The 22713-nt window shown below is 50.5% G+C and overlaps 2 protein-coding genes across 2 annotated transcripts; both read right to left on the bottom strand.

Moving 5' to 3' along the window:
• Positions 1-6480: 6480 nt before the first annotated feature.
• LOC119093060 (34 kDa spicule matrix protein) lies at positions 6481-7358 on the bottom strand. The gene is made up of 2 exons (XM_037215953.1): positions 7353-7358; positions 6481-6864 (listed from the first exon to the last, which is right to left on the bottom strand). Exons 1-2 carry the CDS (start codon positions 7356-7358, stop codon positions 6481-6483), a joined length of 390 nt encoding a protein of 129 aa, XP_037071848.1.
• Positions 7359-18167: 10809 nt separating this feature from the next.
• Positions 18168-21922, bottom strand: LOC119093062 (cuticle protein 19-like). The gene is made up of 2 exons (XM_037215954.1): positions 21917-21922; positions 18168-18488 (listed from the first exon to the last, which is right to left on the bottom strand). The coding sequence occupies exons 1-2, from the start codon at positions 21920-21922 to the stop codon at positions 18168-18170; spliced, it is 327 nt and encodes a 108-aa protein (XP_037071849.1).
• Between the last annotated feature and the right edge of the window lie 791 nt (positions 21923-22713).

A 22713-nucleotide genomic window follows, 5' to 3' on the forward strand; every position in this document is an offset into this window, starting at 1 on the left:
CCGTTAATTTTACTTTTTGGCTTTACAGGGTAAGAATCAGGGTCTAAAGTAATTTCGTTAATGAATGATAGATGGCTATCTGCATGGTCCCGGTTAAAGTATCTTGCCATTTCAGAATCAGCTTCTAGGTACATATTAAGACTACGAAAGCACTGGATGGGCAGAAAATATAACATGTTAACGCGCTATTGACCATTTCAGAAATAAGTTGGTGTTTGGCCTGAGAATTATATCGATGGATTTTTGAACACAACATCCTCATGCGTATCGGGATCGGTTTTTTTCGGAAATTTTCGGAATTGGTGGTGTCTGACATCTCTAGTCAAAGCACACCGACAAACGTTGACTCACTGCCGTCCTCCGCTGGCGAGGCGGAGGTGAAAGCGCTTGATTCGAGGCAGCGATGGAATAAACACTTAAGGCATCTGCACATAACCCGACTAAGAAAAACGTGTACCGAAATTCGACGTCATCTGAAAATGCGCTCAACGGGCGATAAAATCTCCTTCTCACCGGCTCAGCCGTTTATGATGGCCCCTCAATGCCCGTCTAAGTCTCGTCAATGTATGTGAGCAAAAGGGGACTGCTGGGCCAAAGAATTACAGCCAAAATGTATAAGCTGCTGGCATGCTAAGTACTCAGGCACATCACTTCTAGGATCATAATATGTTTTGTCGAATAGAAGCGTCATGCTATCCTATAAATACGTAATATTTGTACACGCCAAGTCCTTCATCTGCTAGTATGAATCCATAAGTCTTTGACACATTTTTCACATAATACCATCTGGATTAGTATAAAGAACGATTCGCTACAACATGTGGAAGATTTTCGAGGTTCAGTGCGGCCCAGATAAAAGTTAGCCCATGTTCCCCAACAGTAGCAAGCGTAATCGTACAGTCGTGACTGGTGGAATTCAACCGCCTTTGGAATGGCAAAACACGGTCAGCAACGGCAGTTACCATCAGTGATTCCACACCCGTCAAATGGTGGCAACGAAAGGTTTTCCAGACCGCTGGTGGTCCGGGATGCGCAAAAGCTGAGCCTCTAGCTGTTAGTCGATTTTCTGGTCGATTGTCCACAATGATGCGCCCCATCTTAAGTCTGAATGCGGCCTTGCGCTTTAGGAGGTTAGGTGGTTTGTCCACGTATATGCAGTTGTTGAGGCTAGTCCACAGCATGAAGTCCAGAGATGACAGATCGCGTGGGTAAGGAGCCATAGCATGAAGTCCAGAGATGACAGATCGCGTGGGTAAGGAGCCACAGCATGAAGTCCAGAGATGACAGATCGCGTGGGTAAGGAGCCACAGTATGAAGTCCAGAGATGACAGATTGCGTGGGTAAGGAGCCACAGCACACCAGTCTTCAGCAGATGTGCATTTCAGGAAATAATTCTAGAACCAATCTGGTGAAGTCCGTGCTGCATGCGGTGTCACCCCGTTTGCTGGAGCCACTCCTCGTCCCGACCTATCCCGTGAAGTGACCTCAGGGCCGTCTAGAAGGGCGTCAAAGCCACGTGGTAATGACAAGATATTCAGTCTCGCCCTCATGAGCCATGTTCAGCAGAGTCATGACTTGATGAACGTGAGGATACTCATTACTACCATTGTTCTTGACATCGCTTTGTCACTGGATGGTCATTTGAAAAATACAGCAGTTCGAAAGGCATTCGAACTTTCACCGAGCTGATCACAATGGTCCATATCACAAGACGTTTTTTTTAAATTACACCATGCTAAGCTTTTGCACAAAAGGTAACTTCTATTGCTCTGAAATTCGGAATGATCTCTCCACGCAGAAAATGTTTTAAGAAATTGCATATTAGTGAAGACATTGAAGACAGACAATGAATACAACATTCGAGACGCAAATAAGACTTCAATGAAATCGGAGGAAAAAACCGGGTTTCAGGGATAGGTTATGTCAGCCTAATCAGTTCAGTCTCCTAGCTTTTTTGCAAAGTGACACCCTGCCTGTGGATGGCAGGCTGGGTGGCAGGCAATATGCCAAAATATAGTATGCTGGTTTGACATACTGCGTAAACATGCAGAGCAAAAAATACCAGGTTTGAAATTGATGCCTGCCTAGCAATTTCATACTACGCTTCAATGATTGAGTGCAGCAAGCGTAAAAAATAAATATAGCTTAATGCACTAGCACCGATGAAGTAACATAGTACGAAAAACAAACTTGTAGAATAGGATCGCAAAAGTTTCAATATTTGACTAGACGTGGCAATTCAGGCGGATCCGTCGCTCCTCAGGCGTGACAAAATTGCATTGGGTCCGCTGGCAATCTGGGTATGTTGTTCCTTGATTGTGCATCACTCTTGCTGAATAACTGCACGTAGGTGCCTACTACCCTAACCTTTATGATATCATGCTGCCTTCATTATGTTGTCGTAAAATAGCCAACAACAAAATGAAAAATTGCACCCCTGTGCCCCTGCAACATCGTTACATCGCTATATCGTTACATCGTTACACCCAAATTTATATGACAAGTGTACAAAGGTATGTTTGGTGTGCAAGTCAAACACAATTCAAGTTGAAAAAATGGAAAAGTGAAAGAACGATGTCCACTTAAACTGGCCAACAAACGGGATTCTCCCCGGCTGTAGTTCATTTTTTTCTCAAAGTTAGGGGGCGTTGAAGCCCCCCTCCCCTACAGAAAATCGCACCCCTTGCCAGTAGTGGTAATTGGTGCTTGGTGTGTCTTATGCAGTGCCTGGTGTGAAAGTGCGTCTCTCCATCCACGCCCTCAAGTGCCTCTCCCCCTCCCCCAAAGATACCCTTGTGTGCCGCATATTGATAAAATTTCAGAGTAGTGTCATAGAGCACGCTATTTGGGCGACGCCATCGGTGCATCTTAACCTTTGAATATTGTCAGTGGCATTGCCAAGATCCTCTGTACAATATCCACTAACAACTTACGTCGAGTCGTTGCAGCGGCTCGATTATAGCGGCAAAGATCTCTTTCGGGAAAGGCGACAAGATTGCATTCATACACATTGCCAAGCATGACGTGTAAGCGGGGTAAAGTTTTCTATTCAGTTGATGTGGCTCCAGCCCTCCACCCTCACCCTGACTCCAAAGTGGGCTCCAGCCCCCCTTCCTATATAACGTTGGGAAGAAAATTGTCCAAATCCGGGGAGAAAACCCGTTTGTTAGGGAATTTTGGGGGCGGGCTGTTTCATTTCCACCTGCTCAGCCCTCCGGCTCATTTTGCGAAACTAGCGCCCTAAACTAGCGTGCAGCAGACATGCGTGTCACACCGTCAATCATAGAAAATGGTCATTCGCATAAGTTTGCTGTCGGTGTGCGCCCATAGCTAACCACGTTCCTATCAGATACTGATAATGCAAATACGACCATCGCACAATGATGAGAATCACTCTAGGGCGTCGCTACGGCGGGTCAGAGGCGCGTCTCCATTGGTCGTGGAGCTCGTTATTATACCTAACTACCGCACTGCATGAACAAAAACGTGCTCATAACGCTCTCGCCTGTCGCCACCGTTCTGCGCCGCAGCGTTACGATGCCATGCCGTCCTCACTGGAGACGAGAGACCCCATTACCGACATGTTGCGCCCGTGCTGAAACAATGCCCCCAGATGCAATGTCGGAAAGAAGTGAATGTTTGAAGGTCACCAACGGGATCGAGTCATCAGATAGCATAATTCTGCAAAATGCCTGCAGAGTGCAGGCTGTATCATTGAGTTGCATGCATACCATTTGCAGCGTTTTGCAAAAGTTCTGATTGCTTGGTCTAAACGTGCCCACTTGGGCCTTGCCCTTCTACGCCAGCGCTTATAAGTCCCACTAGCTGGGATTAGACGCTATAGCCACACCCATGCAGACCCAGTCATGATGCCCGGTGTTGCGTCCATAATTCGATCCCAGAGGAAAAAAATACCTGACTAAATTATGCCAAGTCAATAGGTCCCTGCATGCATAGCAAGAAACAAGTGTTGCCTTTCTTTACATTGAAGGCACATCGTTGGTTGACTTGACCACATGTTCAGCGTTTCTTAGCCCAATGCCGTGGGTTCGCAATTTTTCATAACGCCGGACTGATGTGGGGAGGGGGGGGGGGTTGAAGAGGCCCACTTTGCTGTTTTTTGAAACCAAGGAAAGATAGAACCGCGCGGAAAAAGCGGTGGACTGATCTCATCGAGACCTCGCGACTGGTAATGTTTTTTTTTTTAAAATTACATTTTGCATTTGCATCATGATTGTATTAGGTATCTTTTTCACAATCTTATCATGCATGTATATATATATATATATATATATATATATATATATATATATCGGTGCGTATGTATGTGTGTGTGTGTGTGTGTGTGTGTGTGTGTGGTGTGTGTGTGTGTGTGTGGTGTGTGTGTGTGTGTGTGTGGTGGGTGGGTGGGTGTGTGGTTGTGTTTGTGGGTGTGGGTTGTGGGTGTGGGTGTGGGGTGGGTGTGGGTGTGGTGGGGTGTGGGTGTGGGTGTGGGGTGTGGGTGTGTGGGTGTGGGTGTGCGTGGGGAGTATGGGTGTGGGTGTGGGGTGTGGGTGTGGGTGGGTGTGGGTGTGGGTGTGGGTGTGGGTGTAGGCGTGGGTGTGTGGGTGTGGGTGTGGGTGTGGGTGTGGGTGTGGGTGTGGGTGTGGGTGTGGGTGTGGGTGTGGGTGTGGGTGTGGGTGTGGGTGTGGGTGTGGGTGTGGGTGTGGGTGTGGGCTGGGTGTTGTGGGTGTGGGTGTGGGTGTGGGGTGTGGGTGTGGGTGTGGGTGTGGGTGTGGGTGTGGGTGTGCGTGGGGGGTATGTGTGTGGGTGTGGGTGTGGGTGGTGGGTGTGGGTGTGGGTGTGGGTGTGGGTGTGGGTGTGGGTGTGGGTGTGGGTGTGGCTGGGTGTGTGGGTGTGGGCGGGGGTGTGTTACAGGTTAGCCGGCGGGGTCCCGACAGCCCGCCTTTCTTGAGCGCAGATCGTGAATGGTGCTCGCAGCATTCGGGCGAGTGCTGCATGGTTGGACTCGGTGACCGAGGCCGGTCACGTGCGCGTCTGCGCAAAAGCATGTCCATGTCCATGTCCCATGTCCATTGGTCTGTGTCGAGGCTGTCTCGAATTAGTCACATGAGGTGGCGGTGGTGGTCACGTCGGATCATTATGGCCCCCGCCGGTCCCGCGTCGCGGCCTGGGGTGACGTCAGTGCTGCGTCCGTATGCTCGTGGAAGGTTTCTTCGGTAGGTGGTGTGTCTGTCCGTTTGTCAGTTTGTTTGTTTTCTGATCCGTCCCGTTGATCGGGAATGGCAAAACTCTCGGCTGAAACCCGTCCAGCGCGCGGGCGCGGGCTTCTCTTACGATAGGGCGTCTTCTCCCTTTCTTTTATTTGTTGCTTGATCCCGCTCGCAAAACTTGAACTCGGAAATGGGTCAGATTTAACCTCTCAGGGTGCCTTGATGGCGCTGCAGCAGCACTACCCGGTGACATCATTAGACGTAACTGTTCTTGGGGTTCAGCAGAGATGTCTTTTTAGAAAAACCCCAACGGTGGTACGCCCTTTAAAGCGGACATGAAGAAGTGTTTCATCTACACCAAAGGTGTGTCGTAATACGTCAGGCTCTTACAAACATCAAAGGTGTGCATGTTCACTCTTACATAGGTCATAACGCGTAACGTGCTTGTATTCTCATTCGCCATTGGGAAACATGAGATGAGCCTGTAGGGGAACATATTGACGCTGCTTTCGATTTGTTTGGCATATTGCGGCAATACCCGATCCAGTCATTTCAACATTTTAGATTTCCACTCTAAAGGGCGGCGTCAAAGGCGTGAGCCAAAAACTCCTACGACCTGATGAGGCCCCCTCAAGCGCCATATCAAACCAGCATAGACCATATCCGGTCAGATAACATCGCTGTTTTCTGGGCGACGTTTGGTGACGCATGCGTCCTGAATGCCGCGTTGAGAGTGCTGACAGGAAAAACTTGCACGAACCGTATCTCGTGACCGGGAAAACCTGCGTAAGTTTCAGCTCTTGTCAACGAAAACGACCGGCATCAGCAACAGGCGGCCATATTTACGGATATTTTAACAAGCCAGGATAAATCAGCAACGGGCTAGGAAATCGCCAATAATCAGTGCTCGGTGGATTGTGCTGAAACGACCTTTTAGCTCGAGTTTGAGGTAATGCTCATATTTAGATGCAGGGAAACACCAGCGTGAGGAGGCGCTCTGTGTGTTTTCATTGTTTAGCCAGCTTAACATGGAGCATAAAGCACGGACCGCAAGCAGGTCATGTCAGTGCTGCAAGTACACCATCTCCGTGACGTGTTTTTAATTTATTCTTTTCCACCCCACACCATCTCTCAGACCTCAACGTAGATGGCTTGCACGAAAAATCGAGCAACGGTGCATAATCTCTTCAACATCACCACACAAGGTTTCGCAAAGTCCACATCGCGGGCGTTCGTCAGTGACGTGGGCTCTGTCGGCTAAGCAGACTTAGTGATATCCGTATGCCGGTCCGATTCCCCCATGCGGTCCTCCGATGCCGTGGTGTCCATAAGGACCGGGCCCCCCGACGAGGCCCGGGCCGTAGGCGCCGAAGCCGGGGCCGTAGGCGCCGAAGCCGGGGCCGTGGGCGCCGAAGCCGGGGCCGTGGGCGCCGAAGCCGCCTCTGAAGCCGCCATGGAGGTTGTCGTAACCTCTGTTCTGCAGGAAAGACTTGCAGACGTGGCCGTAGCAGGGGCCGTGCTCACTGGCGTAGTAGACGTTCTGGTTGTGCACCGGGAGCAGGCCCGGGTGATGCTCGTTGCGGCGGATGCTCACGGACGAGGAAGAAGACGAGGCGGCGGCCACCGCCACCATGCAGGCGAGCAGTAGGAGCTGCCGATCAGAGGTCACCGGGCTTGGCACGGGTCATTGGGAGGTCATAGAACACTGAGAGATGTCAAAGGTTGCGGGGACCGGGTTGGAGTTCACCGGGGTTTATGGCTCGCCGTGGAGGTCAGTGTTCCCAAAGAGTTAGATGACCTCTAGGGAAAGGGAGAGTACATAGATCAACTCTAAAAAATGACCTGACGAATGATCTCTAGAGAGTTAGAGGTCATTTGCGGCATCGGGGCTAATCGCGGAGGTCGAGGCCTGTGGTCAGGGCAGCGGCTCTTACATGTGTACGTCACGACAGTGTCAGGAATCGCAGCCTCACTAAAGGGACGTTAACTCTAGTGATACGGCTGGAGTGAGTCCGGCAATTTTGCTCACCTGACACCTCACCCCCCCCCCCCCCCCAACCCCCATTCCCACCCCCACCCCATGCGACGCTGACTCGCTTTACCCCCGGCTCCCGCCCACACCTGGCTCAGATCGCTCACCTTCATGCTGGCAGGGCCTGATCAGAGTGCAGCCATTGTCGACCGTATCACCGCTTTAATACCGAGACGGCGCCCGGCTCCAGGCTGCCAGCGGAGGAAGGGCGCGGTCCAGGTCCTGACACAGGTGGCACTGGCCTGCACCTGCTGATTTGGACCGGATGGCCGCTGGGCGTTGTCCATTGCAGTCGCTTGCAAAATTGAAAACCTGTTCGTGTGGCTAAAGGCTGGATACCTGTGAGATACAGTAGGATTCGTGATTGCATTATGGAGAACGTGAGAATGCTGGAAATGATAGATGGAGATTTCAAATGTTCTTATTCATATCGTGCGCAGTCGTAATAACAAAGACTGGTGTCGGGATGAATGGCTGTGGTGTCAAGAGAACCCAGTGGAGACTGGAATAGTAAGTAGTGATGTGCATTGCAAGGCGGAACTGTTCAGTTTCGGGCGACGGTATCCTCAGCGTCGGTATGTCTGTATGCGTTTATATATCGTTTGCCCGCTCCCCGACACCCCCCCCCCCCCTCACACTCGTCTCTAAACTGGCACCCAGGCCTGAGATATACGGAGGTACTTTTCCCCAGCGTTATCTTCATGATCTTTTGCGACACTCAAAAAGGGGGCTCGTAGGATGTTTTTTTAAAGTTTATCAATCACTATATAACTTACAAATACTAATCATACTCGAGTCAACAAGAACATTTTGGATACGGCACGTGTCAGGTAGGTCAAACAAAAGAAGATGGCGAGGTCATGACGTCAACTTAACTTTGGGTTAGTTAACTAGCATACGTGTGTTTTTATTCGGATCATATGGTCCGAATTTACAAGGCAGGGCCTGTAATAGACAAGCCCGCAGCGTGACCCCCGAAAATACGCGGGCTCTAACTCGATGACCGCTGCTTGGAGAGGTCTGAGGTCGGCACAGGCGTATTTACGACCCATGACTACCACACAATTTCATTTTCGGCTTTTTGAAACATGTCGGTATAAGGCTTTGGTTCCGTGAGGTGCCTCTGGCGTGAAATTCTCGCTAGGTCCCCAGAATGCGTGAATCTTATGCATGAGAGCACTGCAATAACTGCGCATTTCCTGCTTTTATTCCTTTTGTCTGCGGTGGACAAGCATCTTATCGTTGCAGCTATTGACGCTTTCAACTCCCACGGTATGCCAAAAGTCATTTATCAGAAACTTCCTCACACTGGCTGAGAAGTGTCATTTTAGAATTGCAAGATTCCAGATAACAGAATTCCTCTGCAGCGATGCGACTTTCACCTCAAACTGGTTATATTCACCAACGGAGTCCCCGCAACGACTGAGCAGAGCTGTGTACTTTTAGAAAAAGACTTCTTAGTGTGGTCTGGGTATGCGAGTGATTTCACGCATGCCTCTTTTAGTTGGCTTCTTTAACCTCAGGTGGATCACAAACCGCTTGTTCCGCTTGTCATTGCCAAGGACCTACTCGAGGCGCCCATTCACGACCAGAAAATGCTGACGCCTTTGATGTGCTACAATGGTTCTGTCATACCCGTAGCAGGTCCACGCCGCTGCATACCGGGCTACCTGTCACCCCAGCCGCCAGTCAGGGATGCTGAAGTAGCAGCTACAGCTGTGGCCAGATCTCGATGGCCGTGTTCTGGTTACATTCCAAGCACTCACAGTTCAAGACAGACGGCTTGAGGAGGTCCGAGAAGCTCAGCAGAGAGATAGAAGATCAGCACTGGCACTAGCCTACTCCCAGCACTAGACAGACGGCTTGAGGAGGCCCGAGAGGCCCAGCAAAAAGAGCACCAGTACTTCCAGTTATAAACAGACAGCTGGAGGAGGTCTGAGGGGCCTAGCAGAGAGAGAGAGAGAGAGAGAGAGAGAGAGAGGGGGGGGACTATCTGGCGGATGATACAGCGTACCACGGCTGAATGACAAGCCGGTTGGCTAGAGGCCATCCAGGGCGAGGGGGGCGAGAGGCCATCATCTGCTCTGGGGGAGGGGGAGGGGGGCAGAGGTCACCAACGTCACCTCAGCGCCACTGACGACATCCCGAGGCGCGTTTACGAACGAACCTTCGGCAAGCAAAGCAGACACTCTGGTCGGCGTCAGCGTATCGTAAATCGAAGGACGCGCTCAAAGAACGTAACGTGCCAACGTGGTTTTCAGATGCATCGCCTTCCCAACTACAGCTCAGCTTGTCACTGACATTTACAATCGAACACATATGATGCAACAGAACAGGTGTTCGTCCACTCCACGTGAATTCTGCACCTGAAAGGTTCCAGATTTGAAAATGCCGGTTCTGTGCACGCCCCGCGCCCGGCGTCGAAGGCAACCAACCAGCGTTAAAACTATAGCAACGCTACATCCGCCAACCGATCAGCGTCGATCTAAAAATAGCAGGATTATAGACGCCATAGTTTGACGGAAGGATTGCGACGTGGAATTATCACGGATGGAAAAGTGTTCGGACTTTCGTCCCTGGCAGGCGTGTATGTGTGCGGCGTTTCGGCCGGTCAACTTTGAGGCCTTTTCAAGCGTCATTGAGTTCTTACTAGGCATGAGTGGCGTTTGTTTTCAACCCTGTAGGAGCTTCCAGCCATGCAGACCCGAGTTTTCTGCTTGGCATTGTTGCGACCCGAACCGGGATCTTCTGATTACGAAACCAACATTACCAACTGAGCTAGCCGGGATGAACATCTTCAGTCAGGACCCGAAGGACTGCCTTTTCCGGCTAGCTCAATTGGTGGAGCGCTGAACTGGTCATAAGAAGACTACGGTTCAAATCCCAACAATTAGGGGGGGGGGGGGGGGGGAATTCGGGATCCGACGCGCACGTTCATACATGGCAGCAAGACAACGCCATCCAGGCCTTGCCGTGACTTAAAACACATCACGATGGTCGGACAATTGACTGGCCGAAACAGTGTACATATATCAACACATCGGACGAAGACGAAGAAGAAGAGTTGTCCGACGTGAATTCAACCGTAGTTGACCACAATCAACGCAATATGTCCTCGGCATAATGCATGCGCTAAATTATGTTGTATGAGTTTTATTTTAAACAGTTTGATGCGTTGTCGAGTTTCGCCTAGCGTTTTCGGCAATATGGCGGCTACGCCAGGTGTAAACAAGGCACCGGCGCTCTTCATCTGATCGGCTTTTCTATTACATCGCGCATCTTTCCGTTCATCTGAAATATTGCCCGCGTCATCTCGGTACTCAAGCCGGGCGATTGATCAGATCTGAACAACTTTTGGCCCATCTCTTTTCTCTCTGCACTGTGTAAAATGACGGGGAATGTCGTTTGTTCGCTGTTACTTTCTCGCCGTCTTGAAAACCCTGTACAAACGTCATCGCAATGTACTTACCCGTCCATGTCACTGGACGGGAAACGCCCTGATCGATGCTGTCGAGTAGGGTCGCAAAGGCTTTCGACAACGGCCATGTCGTGTCGATAATGAAGATTGATCTCGCAAGGCCTTTTGCAGCGTTCATCCCAGCGTCCTCCTGAGCAAGCTGAAGTGGTGTGGGGTGTGCTCGGAATTGTTCCGGGACTGCCTGAGCGGTCGGAAGCAGGTGGTTGGTGGCTGCTACGCCACACTATCACTATCCCACCGATTGGCCCAGGATCCCTTGTCAGTCCAATAATTTTCCTCGTCTTCAACGACCTACTCAGATTCCTATCCCACGTCCGCCTACTATACTACGCTAATGACACCCGACTCGTGTCGAGGGTTCCATTCAGTGCCCTCAAAGCCGGTTTCAGTTAAACAGCCTCAAAATAAACCCCTCAAAAGGTAGACTTCATGCTGCTCGGCACCAAGCTCCCCATACAAAAGACCGGCAACTTCAACATGACTATTTCTGGCGCAGGCGTTCATCGAACATCTCCAGCGAAGGTGCTGGATGTATCCCGTGACCACCATCTCAGCTGGGAAACTCAACTTCTCTCGCTATTCGGCGCTGTAATGCAATCCTCGCACCCCTGTTCAAAATTCGAAACCACTTAAATCCTGACGTTCTGAAGCTCCCTGTCAAATTCCACGCGTTTCCCCAACTCCTCACCTGGGGCGTCCGTCTGGAGTGGAGCGACCGAGTATCACCTAGGCAGTGTTCCAAAGCTGACGCACTTCGCAGCCAGTCTAGTCAGCGGTGTCCGCGGTGGCGATCACATTTCACCCGCCTTGGAAACGCTCGGCTGGCTTGGCTTCGCGGATCATGTGCAACCCAATCAATTCAAGTTCAAATGATCCAACCCGGGCTGTTTCCGGCGGCGTCGACTCGCTGCACCTGCCGCGCGTCCGACTGACCGCCACCCAGCGGCCGTTTCCATACCGCGCCGTCGCCGCGCGGAACCGATGGCCCGCCGACAGCCGTCCACGACCCCTCGCGCAGGGTATTCTTGACGGTTTTAAATTGCTGACTCCGTGTGCTTTGTGTGCGCATATGTTTTCCCTTGTATGTCTAGGGGCAGAACAAACACTGCGTGTATGCGCCCTCAGTTGTATAAATGTACTTTTTTATTTTTCTAATTTCTTTCTTAAAATATTTGATCCGAACCCTTTGAGTGAATGGATTTCTGGGATCAGAGCTTACGTTAAGCAGTGCTTGTGTGAGCCCTGACCCCTACCATCCGATAGCACAATTCCATGTCAACGGCAGAATTTTGTGGCGAAAGCTTAACGTGCCGCAATGCTCGGCACGGTCCGCCTTGCCCTCTGACGTTAACTGACCTTTAGCGCGGCCGCTGCCATTGGCCGCAGGCCATACCTGTCAAGGCCAAACAGCGAGCGCCCCAAAACGACTAGAACCCACCCGCCACAGGTGGGTGGATCGGAAGGCAGGCGCTCTAACCAACTGAGCCACCGGGACGGACGAAATGAAAATTATGTTGGTCAGTTTGTTATCCCAAGCAACATTAGGGCTACCATTCTGAATTGCTGAGTTGGCTGCACAACGACAGCGAATCCTGTCCAACTGTAGAAAGCCAGCAAGCATGTAATCGTGGTGGTCAGCCCTCAGCCAGGACATGAAGGAACGCCTGGCAGCGTGCCAGGTTTGGCAGATTTTCGCACCGGTTCACTGGAGAGCGCCGCTGCAACTGACAGATTATGGTCACATTTGGCAGCCGACAGCCGTCATCGCGACTAACACACTTGGCAACCAACAGCTGTCATCGCGACTAACACACTTGGCAACCAACAGCTGTCATCGCGACTAACACACTTGGCAACCGACAGCCGTTATCGCGACTAACACACTTGGCAACCTACAGCTGTCATCGCGACTAACACACTTGGCAACCGACAGCCGTCATCGCGACTAACACACTTGGCACCCGACAGCCGTCATCGCGACTAACACACTTGGCAACCGACAGCCGTCATCGCGACTAACACACTTGGGAGCCGAGAGCCGTCATCTCGACTAACACACTTGGCAGCCGACAGCCGTCATCGGGACTAACACACTTGGCAGCCGATAGCCGTCATCGCGACTAACACACTTGGCAGCCGATAGCCGTCATCGGGACTAACACACTTGGCACCCGAGAGCCGTCATCGCGACTAACACACTTGGTAGCCGATAGCCGTCATCGCGACTAACACACTTGGCAGCCGACAGCCGTCATCGGGACTAACACACTTGGCAACCAACAGCTGTCATCGCGACTAACACACTTGGCAACCGACAGCCGTTATCGCGACTAACACACTTGGCAGCCGACAGCCGTCATCGGGACTAACACACTTGGCAGCCGACAGCCGTCATCGCGACTAACACACTTGGCAGCCGACAGCCGTCATCGCGACTAACACACTTGGCAGCCGATAGCCGTCATCGCGACTAACACACTTGGCAACCGACAGCCGTCATCGCGACTAACACACTTGGCAACCGACAGCCGTCATCGGGACTAACACACTTGGCAGCCGATAGCCGTCATCGCGACTAACACACTTGGCAGCCGATAGCCGTCATCGGGACTAACACACTTGGCAGCCGATAGCCGTCATCGCGACTAACACACTTGGCAGCCGATAGCCGTCATCGGGACTAACACACTTGGTAGCCGATAGCCGTCATCGCGACTAACACACTTGGCAGCCGATAGCCGTCATCACAACTAACACACTTGGCAGCCGACAGCCGTCATCGCGACTAACACACTTGGTAGCCGACAGCCGTCATCGCGACTAACACACTTGGCAGCCGATAGCCGTCATCACAACTAACACACTTGGCAACCGACAGCCGTCATCGCGACTAACACACTTGGTAGCCGACAGCCGTCATCGCGACTAACACACTTGGCAGCCGACAGCCGTCATCGCGACAACAGTTTCTGAAGAGCCTGGATGGGATCTGCGATAACTGCTAACATTTTGAACAAATTTATTTAAGCGCCAAGTCCGACAAGTATGAGTGAAGGCGTCATTCAATGTTGAGGCCCGTCACCAGGTATGGAAGAACTAATCTGCTGCCATCAGATGGTGGAGACGATCCACCTTGCTACAGTTCCGTCGGTTTAGTGTCAGAGATGTGTCAGCCATCGCCTTAAATCTGTGAATTGTTTTCCAGCAAATAAGTCCCCGGGCGCGAGAGCGAACACGCAAAGTTTGCTTTTGGTTCGAGCGTCTGGCAAGGCAGCCGCCGTGGTGCGCAGCTCCGCTTATTTTGCTCACTCGTCGCGTTTACATGTGACCTAGTCTCGAGAAAATCTCCCGTAGCCTAGTATCGGATGTGGGCTACCTATCAGGAGCCTTTCGTGGCGCTGCTTGCACCTTCGTGACATTGATTCGCATGTATTTTCATCCCTGCCTGCGATGTCGTTAGTAAGGAAACGTGACACACGTCGTCGCGCACCTTTTTATGGAGCGCCAGCGACTGCAGGGGCCCATATTAGTGTTCATGGGCCATGGAGCAGCCGAGGCTCGGACGCGGACTCCCACGCTGGGGCCGAAGGGCCCTGGCCCTGTCCGTCGTTGCAATGTCAGCTGCAGCCATATGCACAACTGCATGGCGGGCGGCGAAGCGTATGCTCTCCTACGACGCTTAAAGCTGCCAGATCGTAGCCGCTGACGTCACAGAGGGTAGCGCGTGAGCCGCTCGAGAGGTTTGCTTGAGGGGTGACGGTGTGTTCAGGTTTGCTCGAGAGATGACTGTGTGCTCAGGTCTGGTTGAGAGGTGAATGTGTGCCCAGGTTTGGTTGAGAGGTAACTGTGTGCTCAGGTTTGGTCGAGAGGTGACTGTGTGCTCAGGTTTGGTCGAGAGGTGACTGTGTGCCCAGGTTTGGTCGAGAGGTAACTGTGTGCTCAGGTTTGGTCGAGAGGTGACTGTGTGCCCAGGTTTGGTCGAGAGGTGACTGTGTGCCCAGGTCTGGTCGAGAGGTGACTGTGTGCCCAGGTCTGGTCGAGAGGTGACTGTGTGCTCAGGCCTGGTCGAGAGGTGACTGTGTGCCCAGGTCTGGCCGAGAGGTGACTGTGTGCCCAGGCCTGGTCGAGAGGTGACTGTGAGCCCAGGTCTGGTCGAGAGGTGACTGTGTGCTCAGTAATCATTGCCGTCCCCCGCCGGGACGTGCCAGCTCGGTGATGAGCTGTTCGAGTGATAGCTCGTGCAGCGTCTTCAGGCATCTTCGTGTGTCTAGTTCCGGCCGTCGGGAATGTCCAGGATGATGTCACCTAAAACGCGCAGTGGTCGGTCCCTGACGATCACGTGTGGAAGCTGATGGTGCAGACGCGCAGTGGTCGGTCCCTGACGATTACGTGTGGAACCTGATGGTGCAAACGCGCAGTGGTCGGTCCCTGACGATTACGTGTGGAAGCTGATGGTGCAGACCGTCGAACGCAGGTGGATGATCGCTTTCGTTGATGGGAAGAATGAAAGGTGGTAAGTGCTTTGACTTGAGCCAGAAACTCAGCGTGGTCGTCAAAATATTCGTAGTCCGACAAAAAACAAACCCGGCCTTGGTTGTTGTGACCTTATGAGGACTGATTTTACATCTGTAATGCTTGTAGAGAACTTGTCACGGAAGGCACGCAGTAAACGATGAATGTTTGTGGTGCTCCGTCCGCCTCGCTAGGATTATTTCTCTTCCGTTACCTCTGCTGAACAGTCTTGGACACACAATGAGTTCAGAATTTGCGTTGCTTCATGTACGTGTACAGCACACCTAAAACTGTTTTGTATTACTCTAGCATATCAGAAGTGAATTTGGAATGTTATTCCAAACAATTGCGCACACTGTCAGCGGTCAGTGTTGGCATAACCATTTCTTTCTGTTCTTAGTTCTGTCTGCGTAGTTCAAATAGTAGCGCACCGTAAACTTGGCAAACAGCTTCATTGATAACGAGGTTTTGTGATCTCAAAAAACGTCAGGTGTGTGGATGACCGACCGCGTGCTTTTCACTTGCGTGGGATATAAAAAGGTCCTTCATTTTTACTTTGATGGAAGGTTAAAGCAGATGCAGTCCCATGACCTAATAATGCAGCCCCAATAATGTATGGCAGTGGTAAGTTCAGGATCTTTGCGACAAACCACGCTTGAGAAGACCCTGGATCCAAATCTGTCCTTACATCATACTCACCGAAAACGATGCTCGCGAGAGCTGCCAAATCTCCGCTTCTACCGGCTGTTAAGCGCTGGTTTAACCCAGACCCTGGTCTTTCTCAACTAATACTGCTAGAGCAATAAAAAGGCCAAGTGATAGATCAGACTTTTTTCTGCCATAAGCTTGCTGCTGTTTTTCTCTAGTTCTTGTCGTTCACGTCATATACTGTCAAATCGGATCATGCGGATTAACGTCAAGGTATCTACTCCAAATGGCGAACGTTTGGTAAGCACCTAAACACGGCATACGGTGCACATTTTTGCTTTTTGTAGGACGCTGATGCCGCACATACATTTTGGAAAGAACCGCACGACCACATTTGATCCGAGGGTAGCACAGTTGCGTTCGGTGTGAGGCTCATTCCATTCTAGTGTTGACCCAATGAGTAAAGAACGCGAAGGTCAACAGGTGCACGCACGCAGGTTTGGAATGCAGCATACTTTTTTCTACTGAAAAGAACATCTTGAATAGCCTGAGACCACCACATTTGCGCTTTCCAGTCTGTCCCATAAGCAAGCTAAAAAATTTTGAGCCACGACTGAGAGCTGAACCTCATAGCATATAACATGTTACATGAGTTAGCAGACGGAAAATGATTGGAGGCGGACCGGGGCGTAGCTTTAACCACGTCTCTGTGATTGGAGGAACCAAGTCAGGATTAAAGAGCTTAGACTGTGGTCCGGGGGGACTTGACCTAACAGCAAACAGTTTTGTACAGTAACAGTAGTAATTTTGGAAGGAAAAACGTAATCAAATGTGCATTCTACGGGGATAATTATAGAGGGGAGAACCCATTTTCCTTGGCCGCATCGCTTCGGTCACCGATACCGTTCTGACACAGTGAGTTATTTTAATGTTAAGCCCCACCGCTGTGCGTGAAATAAATTGACAAAAATAGCATTTCCTAACCAAACTTCTGGGAGTGCAAATGTGGTAGCATGTACGCCGTGGTATCTGTGTGAGCTGTATGATCGGGGAGACAGCAGTTGCCATGTGACAAATTATGAAGATGCATGATCGGAGAGACAGTAGTTGCCATGTGACAAATTATGAAGCTGTATGATCGGAGAGACAGCAGTTGCCACGTGACAAATTATGAAGCGAATCGTAAGTGACCCAAATTTGCTGCGTTTTTGAGGTCAACAAAAATGGAACGTAATGTTCCATCCCATTATAGGTCAATCATGAAGTGATCATTTGGTTCGTTGTGCCCACTGTGCGCAAATGATGATTGTTGAGCCAATTAAAACATGTGTTTACCAACGTTTGACCTATTAGATGACCTTGACTTTGACCCGAATTACGACCATGGTGGCGAATGTCTTGTTCAGAATCGCCAACCCAATTGAACGTTGATTACCGCATCTCCATATATTCTCCTACTTCGGAAATTACGGCTATTCTGTTTCCAGTAGTAACAAAACGCATCTTGGGAGCCTTGCAGGGCACCTATAGGAAGTGCCCGTCACTTTTAAGTTGTGTTGTCATGCGACGCACCAAAGCTGAGTGAGGTTGAGTTCAAATCACCAGGTCAAAAACTAACAATAATGAAATTTCAAAGTGTCAAGAGAGTTGTCTTGCATCGTGGTAAATTCAGTGCTATGCAAGTATGATCCATTTGAATTATTCGGCTACAAGTTATATAGCGTCGAATATAAGCTAGCAGCGTGACATCTCGAAAAAAACCCGAGGTTGTAGCTCGGAAGACATTGCTCGAGAGGTCTAAAATTTGCTTTGGTGTCTTTATGGCCTATGATTACCCGACTATCAAAATGTGCATTTTTTGAAGGCGTGCGGGTCACATGCCTGGTTGGGTTGCTGTGAAATACTTCATGGTGGCCCGAGCTGCATAAGGAATTGATCACCAGCATTATTACGATAGAGTTATCTCGGAGCATTTCATAATGTTTTTTTTGTCCGCGGTAGCGAGTGTAATTTATATCAAAGCAACTGGAGTGAAGAATCGAGGCGGATTTATTCGTGAAACGCTTACACCACGACTTCAAACAAAAGATTCACTTCTGGCTGCTTCCTATGTGTAATTGCCGTTGGTTACAACCACATGCACACACACATACATGCAATCAAAACACCTCAGCGCATAAACACACAGGTGCTCAAGATGCTCTACAGACGGCGGTGAAGACGATGACATGACGTTCATGGGACGGGGACGGTACACTTAACGCAGCGATTTCCAACCAACCGCTTAGTGATATACATATCCAGCGTTGCCGTAGCCGTGGTGGATCGGGGTATGCGGATGCTTGGCGGCGCCGTAGTACTGGACGTCAGCGTTGTAGCCCGAGTAGCCGTCCACCCAGTACCTCACCACCTGCAAGCGGCCGTCGGGAAGGACCTGCGAGTAGGAGCCCTCCGTCTTGTCGCCCAGCCGGTTCTCTTGTTTGTCGACTTTGACGCCCGAGTACGGGTCCTTGACTGAGTAGGCCGTGCTGTAGTCTGGCACGGCGTAGTAATCGTTGAAGTGGCCGGCGGCGGCGACAGCCAGCAGAGCGGATAAGACGATCAGCTGCAAGGGAGAGTTCGGTGAGCGCTAAGGCCATGGACAAATGTGGCAACAGACGGGGCAAAGCCTTTAGGGTTGTTGTGAAGAGGGCTGCTGTTATGCTCTTGATTTGCGTGCCGCATTGAAGGCTATGATGAAATTAACCAACCTTTGGTTACCAGGTGACATATATGTGTTTGGATCACGCCAAAAGAAAACGCCCAAAATTATCCTTCAAAAACGTCAAGAATGTAGACCAGATTCCAAATCATTATTTTCTTAAAGTTTGAAAAACTTGTCTGTATTCCAAAGTATTCCTTCGACATAGTTTGGGAAAGACCCAAAGGCCTGGGTGGTCCATCGCCGACACCCTAAAAAGTGCCACAGATCGCAGACAATAATTCGACCAAAGTTCAGACGGATGCGAGATAATAGGAGGTCCAATGATCACGACTCAGAAATTGGATCTACTATATAGATTCTTTCAGTCTATAGCATAGCGATGACTTCCTGGCCGGGCGTATCTGACAAGCTCAGTATGTAAACTTTGTGTCGGGTTGTAACTCAACACGCTTGAAGTTCGGGGACCAGCAAGTTCAGGATTTTGTGTAGCGTGTGTTTTAAGAAGCGCCTACATCTGACTGTGACGCTATCCATGTACGCTTAGCCTTAGGTGCGTATGCCTGCAGCCAATACATTCTACCATTTTGTTAAACATTTGCTCTAAACCTTTTATTAAACGGGTTTTAGGAATCACATCCACGCTAAGCCACGCTGGTATCGTGAGCTCTGACCAACACCATCATTCAATCGTGAAATTCCAGGCTAACGGCAGCTTTTTGCGACGAAAGCTTAACATGCCTCAGTGCTCGGTACGGTCCGTTCTGCCGTCTGACGTCACCTGAACTTAGGCGCGGCCGCTGCCACCGGTCGTAGGCCGCCCCAGCCAGGGCTAAATAGCGGGCGCCTTAAGCGACTCAAGCCCACCTCCCGTTGGGTGGGTGAACCGGAAGGCAGGCACCCTTAGCAGCCGAACCATAGAGATAGACGTTTTTGAAATATACGATATAAATAAACTCTTAAAAACAGGACTGTCTGCTGTTTGTTACGAGCGTAAACAAAGTACCTGCTTAGGACATCGAGACCAACATTCACTGCACGGAAAACAACGCTAGGGAAAATCGGGCACCCGAAACGACTGCAGATCGGACCGGACAGTGACTGACAATGTCCGTGGTTTGCACCTGTAGACTGAGAACGTGATCTAGCTTAAGAGAGTGACTGCGGCAATGTATTTTGAACGGACGGAAAATGGTGAAATCAGAGAAATAGACGTAAGTTATATTTTTCATATGCTTGAAGCGTGTGCAACTGTTATTGCATTTGGCGCGAGGCAGGTTTCACATATGATATGTGGTCGATGGCCTGTGGTGCTCCGGCGGTCGTGATGCTGATGTTGATCTGATTGCTGATGTATATTCAACGGTGATCGCTGATATTCCAAGTTCAAAACGCTCTATTACAGAACATGCTACAAGCAGCCACCATGGCTGTAAAAAAAAGAAGAAAATTCAACATTTTGGTACGTTTAAGACGCCGTGGGTCACTTTTATTTGTGACGCCAACGTAATCATTAGGTGCCTGAGACAGGTCACAGAGTTGCTTCTGTTATCGGGATCTGCCTATGACGGAGGTCAGTGTTCAGTTCGTGAGGCTTCTGTTATCGCGATCTGCCTATGATGGAGGTCAGTGTTCAGTTCGTGAGACTTCTGTTATCGGGATCTGCCTATGACGGAGGTCAGTGTTCAGTTCGTGAGGCTTCTGTTATCGGGAGCTGCCTATGACGGAGGTCAGTGTTCAGTTCGTGAGGCTTTCTGTTATCGGGATCTGCCTATGATGGAGGTCAGTGTTCAGTTCGTGAGGTTTCTGTTATCGGGATCTGCCTATGACGGAGGTCAGTGTTCAGTTCGTGAGGCTTCTGTTATCGGGATCTGCCTATGATGGAGGTCAGTGTTCAGTTCGTGAGGCTTCTGTTATCGGGATCTGCCTATGACGGAGGTCAGTGTTCAGTTCGTGAGGCTTACGCATGCCGGTGTCTGATAAGTTTCCTCGATCTTTCTGGCAAAAGAAGAGCCGATGGAGACGCACTGCTCAGGTTACCTCGACGTTTCCGACAAAAGACGAGCCAATGGAGACGCACTGCTCGGGGGTATAGCACGGCAGCTGGCTTGCACACCAGAATGCGTCATACATCTTTGACTTGACTGGAATACCAGCAGACCCCACTCGGGACTTTGGAATGTCAGGAATTGTCGCTGACCTTTTGCGCTGTGAGCAATTGTACCGCTAACTACCAACGGGCCACACTGCTCGTTTTCTCCTGAACCCGGAAAAAGTCAACCAAAGTGCGCAGCTCAATCAGACAAACTCGGTCCCGCTCGTGTTACAATTCCGGCATCGTTTTCCCCACCACGATCGTTGATTCCCTCTCTGTAGCGCATTTCCAGGCACTGTGACGTCACAAGAAACACGCCGCGGTCGCCATGCCAGCTTTGTGAGTTCCCGTAGACCTGTGACCATTACTTTCCTTAGCTGTGGCCTCATCTAGGGTTGCCTGTCACCAGCGCTGTGGAGCCAGTAATATCGAAGGCCTTTTTGCGTCGGCTCTTTCCATGTCATGGTCATGGGCGGTAACCACCAAACTCGAAGGCCTTTTGCGTCGGCTCTTTCCATGTCATGTCATGGGCGTACCACCAAACTCGAAGCCAATTCGGGACGCGCTCTCCCTCCAGTGTTGGGACCTGGCTGCGCTACCAAACTGTCAACACCTCCACTCACGTACCCACGCCGCAGACATTGGAGAGTGGGGAGAGTCTGCATATATATATATATATATATATATATATATATATATTATATATATATATATATATTTACAACGCGTATTTTCCAAGGAGGCCTCAAAACCATGCCGCACGTTCAGGTTTTAAACAGCATTTAAGCCCCATCCCTACCCACCACCAGCCACTTTTCGTTGCAGTGTTGCGATGCAATGCGAGGCCGAAAGGAATAAAAAAAGGAGCATAGCAGCTCAAATCACGCGCACTTGAATGCCATAAAACATCGTCGACACACCTTATCCACTCAAGATGGTGGGACAGTTCTGTGCTTCACAGTAATTATCACGCGAGACGCGGAGACCAGCCGCCTGAAATTCGAGGTTTTCATCTGCCAAGAGGCAGCGTCCCGCGCCGTCTCGTGCGTAGGCTGCAGTGCGGGCCGCGCTGGGGAGTCTCACTAGCTCTAACGTTATGCTACCGTTTCGGCTCGGTTCCGCCTTGCATTGCATCACGACCGCTGCGCAGCGAAAAACCGGCCATCGTGGGGCCGCCTTTAGGGAAACTGGATCGGGGTCTTCTGCCAATGCTGGCAGGGGGGCACAGATCTCTCACCTTCATGGCCGCGGGATCGGGCTGCAGAATAGTTGCCGCAAGACTGGTTGAAGTGAAGCCCTTCCGCCGCCTTTTATGCGAGTCTGCAGGATCGCGGTCCCACGGGCGCGGTAGTCAGGCTGCAGCGAGCCCGGTACACGCCGTACCCCTCCCCATCAGGAGTGGTCGGCGTATCGCGCGCACTCCCACGTAACGTTTGCAGGCAGAAAACCCATAAATCCAGGCCCTTGGCGGTCCTCTGCGTAGCACCATGCTGAAGCAAACCATTTTTACTTGGTGCTCTGAACGACTCGCGATCATCAGACCGTGCAGCTTCTGTACAACTTCAATAGAAGAGAGAATATTAATGTCAATGGAAGATCGTACGACAGTCACATTAACTGAAAGCGTGTTTACACATGTGGGGGTTTTCAGAGACTCACGGCTGACTGGCCATTGTCTAACTTCGCTGTCGCTCAATATGCGAAATATATGTTTAGAAGTCATACCTCTCAAATCAAAGTGAGCTCAATTACCATCTTTAACTTCAGCAAGCTTCAAACCGATATACAGGCACCGAGTCCTGCCCAGGGTGAATGCGGTTGAACGAATCTTTTTTTTGGACAAAGGCAATATTTTTCTTTAGGCAAATTGCAGACATCGCCAACAAGATATTAGATATTAAGGGTCGCCTGTGTCTAACGGCACGCATGAAAGTGTAGATGGCGTATAACGGAAACTTAACAAGGGAGGAAAGTTTATCCGAGAGGTTGCGTAATGGAAGCTTGACAAGGATGGAAAGTTTGTCCTAGAGGATG

Source organism: Pollicipes pollicipes, unplaced genomic scaffold (genome assembly GCF_011947565.3).
Source record: "Pollicipes pollicipes isolate AB1234 unplaced genomic scaffold, Ppol_2.1 Scaffold_3984;HRSCAF=4679_pilon_pilon_pilon, whole genome shotgun sequence".
Classification (NCBI taxonomy): Eukaryota; Metazoa; Arthropoda; class Thecostraca; order Pollicipedomorpha; family Pollicipedidae; genus Pollicipes; species Pollicipes pollicipes.